The following is a 5,937-nucleotide window of genomic DNA, read 5'->3' as shown; positions in this document are numbered from 1 at the left end:
GGCTATAGGGAATGAGGGTAGAAACTGGCTTTCAGCTGCTGGAGCAGGAGGCTGCAGTCTTCTTGCAGATCCAAAATTTGCTATAATCACATTTGGAGTCATTCCAGCCTTCGCCTCTAAATTCCGCACAGTCTTCTTCCCTACTGCTGTTGGGTTTCCCTTTGTTCCAATACTTCATGAAGCTGAAAACTCATCCAGAACATAAGCCTCTGCCCAAGGACCTACCGGTACCCCACCCAGGCTGTGAGCTCCTCTTGCAGCTTTGACGGTGGAATTTTAGGCATCTGCTATCCTGTCTGAACATGGGTATGAATACCACCTTTCTCAAATAAGTAAAAATCCCAGATTTTTAGGCCTAAGGGATCAAAGAGTGGAGGAGGGCCTCTAGGTTAAGTTCAAGTCACAGTTTCAGAACCTCACGTGCAGGTGACAGGGTGTTCCCTTCTCCTGAGACCAACCTGAGCAGCAGAGGTGAACCATCCACCCAGTGGCATGTGCCTTCATGTTTCAAGTTAGAGAGCCCTATCCAGGTGAAACAATTCCTCCAGGAAATCTGCACCTGCAGGAAGTTCTGCTGGGGGCAGAGGAAGGGTCAGGAGGGAACTCTGCCCTCCATTCTCCAGACCCAGTCTTACGGATTGAGTTGTGTCCCCCTCCTCCCAAAATATGTACTGAATTCTTTGCCCCTGGGACCTGCAAATATGATCCTGTTTGGAAATAAGGGTGGTCTTCTGTTATGCTAATAAGGTCAGATCACAGCAGGGTGGGTCCTAAACCTAATCACTTCTGAGTTGTAAAAAGAGCAGAATAGACACAGAGACACACACAGGAAGAGGACAGATGCCATGTGAGGACCCATCTAGAAGCAAACGAACACCGAACATTGCTGGCAGACACCAGAAATAAGGAGAGAGACTCACAGAAGGAATCAACATGGCCAAGACCCTGATTTGGACTTTTAGCCTCCAGAACTATGGGGAAATAAATTCCTGTTATTTAAAGCCACCCACTTATGGTATTTCTGTCATAGCAGCACTAGGGAACTAAGACACCCAGTGTCTCCCTAATCTCTTGGCAGGAAATTTTTCTTTCGGTCTAGACTTCAGCCTCCTAATATGCCTGATTTTGAGCCCCCAGGTGTGCTCAAGATGTCTGGGTATCTCTCACATCTGCATCCTATGGGCACATGTGTTTGACTTGCAAGCACACATGCCTTCCAGCATTTCATCACAGACATTTGCTGCCACCGCATGTTTATGTGTTTTCCATGTTCTAAGCATGTTCGTGTGAATTTACACATGACTGGGTTTAATGTGCTGGAGCCAGATTGTATCAGCTTGTGGAAGATGACTGTGCACATCTCTTCCCAGCTCCACACTGAGTGATGTCACATTGATAGCTTGAAATTAGCCATAGTGGTAATATTTACACCAGGGAAATTGGCAAACACTACAAATCAGAGCCTTCCCCTCACTGGAGAGTTGGTTGTTAAACATTTACCAGCACACTACTGGGGCTTACTTACATTTTATGTGTCCTCAAAAGCATTCACACATGTTCACTTCTTGTCTGAGCCTCTTTGCAAGGTGTCTGGGACCCCCTCATTCATATCCTTCTCCTCCTTACTTTTCCAAGTGAAATGTGTCCCACTTCCAGAAAGCCCCCTAAAACCCTCCCTCCCCAGCTGATCTATGGCCAGATGCATGCCCAGGACAAGATGGGGCCTCCCACCAGGCATACCTGCTCCTCAGCAGTTTTGATTATGACCAGTTGGGCCCCCACTTCCTGGCAGGCAGTGATGGCGTCATGCTGATTCCGTTGGGAGTTGGAGAAGAAGTAACAGTTTCCTTGGAAGAATGTCCACTGCCAGGGACAGGGGCGGCACAGGCTATCTGGGTGGTGGTGGTGGGAATGGCTCAGGGTTGGGACCCAGGTCTGGATGCTCATATCCCTGTAGCTGCCACACCCTGGGAGCCTTGGAGAGTCCTTGACTTTACACCCTGGGTGTTCCATCCTCTTTCCACTTCCTGAGACCCTCTCCCCACCTGAGAAGAACTTAGGAGTCCTGGTCCCTGTTTCCTCCAGATTGAGAAAACTAGATACTTTAGAGCTCAGGAGAGAAAGTAGATGACTGCCTTAATTTCGGGCCTACTGTGTACCTGGACCTCTGCCAGCACCAAATGCAATCATCACTGTTACCCTGTGTTCCCATTTCACATACGAGTAAACCAAGGCTCAGAGACCCTCTCTGGCTCCAGGACTCCAGTGTCCAGCCACTCACTAACTCTAGCCTTCAGCTGGGTGAGTTCCTGGTAGATTTCCTCCTGCTTCAAATGCTCCAGGTCTTTGGAACTGGGGACCTTAGGGACCTTGGAGACTGTACCGAGAAAAGAAACTGCAATTATTGAGCACCTACTATGTGCCACGCCCTGCAGTGAGTCCCCAGAACACCGTTTCTGAGTCAAGTTCTTGGTTAACTCCCTTTCCCTTTCCTCCTACTCTTTCCCCTACCTCTCCTGCACCAGAGGATTGGAAGGGGCTGTGGGAGACACCCTCCAAGCAGCACAGGAGAAACCCTGGAGGAACCTAAGTCACATCTTTAAGCCTCACCTCCCTTCAAGACTTGGCCACCCCAGGTATGTCCCCAGAAGAAGGCCCAGAACTGCAAGCCCAGACCCCCATGGGGCCTGCCCCTCACCTTCTACCAAGACAGCCACAAGAAGCACAGTGACGAGTGGGAGGAAGAGGAGCAGCAGCACCAGGGGAGGGCAGCCCTGGCCCAGACACCCTGAGGAGAAGAAGAATGGGCAGTTCCAGCAGCCCTGTGCCACTGCCTCAGCCTGCCCAGGGCTCAGGAATCCTATTCCTGCCTTGATTACCTCCAAGACCCAGGAGTCCAGTCCCCAGCCTCCACCTCCCCCAGGACCCAGGGGTCCAGTCTGCCAGCCTCCACCTCCCCCAGGACCCAGGAGTCCAGTCCCCAGCCTCCATTTCTCCCAGTACTGAGGAGTCTGTTTACTTGCCTCCACCTCTCTCAGAACCCAGGAGTCTGGTGTCCCAAGAGTCTGGGAGAACCTGCCCTGCCCCTCTCCTCTAATCCTGCTCTACCTGCAAAGTACTTGAGGCAGCAAATCTGTCGGAATCCAAAGTCTTTCGAAGAATGTCTGATACTACTTGTTATCAGTTCTTCCTCATCTGAAATGGGCAGGACATCAACTTACAGCCTGGGCAAGCTGAGACCTGTGCTGGCCACTCCCTGTGTCCTCCTCCCCAGGATCCCAGAGCCTCAACCCAGCCTTACCCAGAGAGTCCAGCTGTTGCGCCATTGATGCCTTGGAATCACATGTGTCCACCTGCATCCCCTGCTCCTTCCTCAATGCCTTGTCCGTGGACAGCTGGGAACAACGGGCACAGCTTTTACTTCCCACCTTGTGATGCTGGCTCCTCAAACCTATTCCTACTCAGGAAGAGAAACAAGGAAAAGGCTGGAGGGCAGAAGCAGAGCTTCTGACACAGCATGGGATGGGTCAGACCTTCCAGGAATTCCAGAGAGGTAGGAGGTGGCCTGGGGTTGACTTTGAGAAGGACTGGCCCACTCATGGCCAAACTGAGGGATGCTTTCTGTGAAATGTGATAGCATGTAAAGCAAAGCCATTTTCTTATACCTCCACCTGGCGGGGGTGGGCTGGCAGGGCCTCCAATCTTCCAGGAACCACCGTCCGCTCTGACCTCAAGGCTTTGCTGCCTTGGCTTGCTGATTTCTTCAGGTACAGTGATATTTGCTGACTTTGGGAGCTGGGGTTGAATCATAATTGCCTATGTTCATTTAACACCTAGGGCGGTGGTGAGTCAGTGGTAGAATTTCCCATATGCAAAACCTGAATTCGATTTCCTGCCAATGCACCTCATGCACAGCCACCACCCATCTGTCAGCAGAGGTTCGCGTGGTGCTGTGATGCTAAACAGGTTTCAGCAGAGCTTCAAGACTGAGATGGACTAGGAAGAAAGGCCTGGCAACCTACTTCTGAAAAATCAGCCAATCGTGACACCAGTTTGCCAGGGGTCCATTAGTACTTTGTAACAAAAGAATCCCTGGGTGGCGTAAGTGGTTAAGAGCTCGGCTACTAACCGAAAGGCTGGCGGTTTGAACCCACCCAGGGGCGTCTTGGAAGATAGGCCTGGGGATCAGCTTCTGAAAGATCACAGCCTTGAAAACCCTATGGAGCCGTTGTACTCAATGGCAACTAACAACAACAAACTTAAATCTGAGTTCTTTGAGGGGCCCATTTATGCCTCTCTATTGAACTGACTGCCTGAGGTTTATAGGGGAGGTGGGAGTCCCATTGAATGCCTTCTTCGAGAGCCCAGCATTGTGCATTCTGAGAAGTGGAATGAGTGCCTTGGTCATTATCAGTAATGTCTGAATGCCTAAAGGGATAAGGAATGTTCTGGTGAGGCTCTGCATTGTGGTCTTAGTATATGAAGATACATGTGTGACCTTGATTTATTGGGTATCTGTGAGGCAAGTGATTCCCAAAGGGGAAACTCTTATGCAATGGCCCTAAAAGAGTTTGTAAAGACATACAGATGTGGCCAATTGTTGACCAGGGCATCCAGTGCTAAGATGAATGTCCAAAATTTGGCCAATTGTGCTGACTCCTGGGTCCTGTCCTTTATCAGAGATATCCTAATTAAGGGATGGAAAGCAGCACATCCCACTGAGCTCAATCACATATGACAGTGACAATGTTGTAGTAAAGTGTATCAACTCCCATTGGTGTTCGCACAGTTGATCCCAAGGAAGTCCCCAGATAGTCCCGGGGGGTGGGGGAGGGGTGACCTCCTCCAGCACTATGGCATCAAGCAAGGAACTGAGGACAGGGGAGGCGGGCTCCAACTGTAGGTGGAATATGCCACAGAGCCCAGGTTTGGCTCCATCCTGAATCAGGGGGGTCTTGGCAGTGAATTGACATCATATAAAGTATGTTCACTGACATTAATGGAATCAATAACAATAATGGAAATTAAACAACACACTTCCTTAGTAATTCATGGTTCCAAGAGTAAGTCTCAAAGGAAATTAAAAAAAAAAAAGAAATAAGTGAAAATGAAAACACAGCCTATCAAAATATATAGGATACAGTTAAAGAAGTGCCAAGAGGAAATTTTATGGCCCTAAATGCTTACATTACAGAAGAGGATGGGTCTCAAATCAATAATCCAAGTTCCTACCTCAAGAAACTAGGAAAAGAAGAGCAAAATCAACCCAAAGCAAGAATAAGGAAGGAAATAATAAAGATAAGAACAGAAATCAATTAAATTGAAAACACGAACACAATAGAGAAAATAATAAAACACAAAGCTGGTTCTTTGAAAAAATAAGTACGAGCGATAAACCTTTAGCAAAGCTGATAAAAATAAAAAGAGAGAAGACACAAATCACCAATATCAGGAATGGAACAAGCGGTAGTATTTTACATATCTTACAGATATTAAAGAGATAATAAGGGAATACTAAGAACAACTCTATGCTCATAAATTCAACAATTAGAAGAAATGGACCAATTCCTCGAAAAACACAAGCTACGTAAATAAACCCAACCAAGATGAAATAGATAATCTGAATAGTCCTATAACCATTAGAGAAATTGAATTGCTAATTTTAAAACTTGCAAAAAAGAAATCTCCAAGCTCAGATGGTTTCATAGGACAATCCTACCAAACATTTAAAAAAGAATTAACACCAATTTTATACAATTTCTTCCAGAAAACAGAGTATGAGGGAATACTTGCCAACTCATATTGTCCTGATACCAAAACCAGACAAAGAGTACAAAAAAGATAACTACAAACCAGTATCTCTCATGAACTTAGACACAAAAATCCTTAACAAAACATTAGCAGAATCCAGCAACGTCTAAAAAGAATTACACACCA

General features: G+C 47.4%; 1 protein-coding gene and 1 pseudogene across 1 annotated transcript; one reads left to right on the top strand and one right to left on the bottom strand.

Moving 5' to 3' along the window:
* LOC101340908 (CD209 antigen-like protein 2) overlaps nucleotides 1-5,937 on the top strand; it is a 118,486-nt pseudogene that overhangs the window by 78,068 nt on the left and 34,481 nt on the right.
* Nucleotides 32-3,326, bottom strand: LOC105756391 (CD209 antigen-like protein 2). The gene is made up of 6 exons (XM_012556075.1): nucleotides 3,302-3,326; nucleotides 2,699-2,788; nucleotides 2,282-2,377; nucleotides 1,741-1,892; nucleotides 459-571; nucleotides 32-182 (listed from the first exon to the last, which is right to left on the bottom strand). Exons 1-6 carry the CDS (start codon nucleotides 3,324-3,326, stop codon nucleotides 32-34), a joined length of 627 nt encoding a protein of 208 aa, XP_012411529.1.

Source organism: Trichechus manatus, unplaced genomic scaffold, assembly GCF_000243295.1.
Source record: "Trichechus manatus latirostris isolate Lorelei unplaced genomic scaffold, TriManLat1.0 scaffold00057, whole genome shotgun sequence".
NCBI classification, from domain to species: domain Eukaryota; kingdom Metazoa; phylum Chordata; class Mammalia; order Sirenia; family Trichechidae; genus Trichechus; species Trichechus manatus.
Note: the sequence above shows the minus strand (reverse complement) of the source record. Positions and strands in the feature narration are given on the sequence as shown.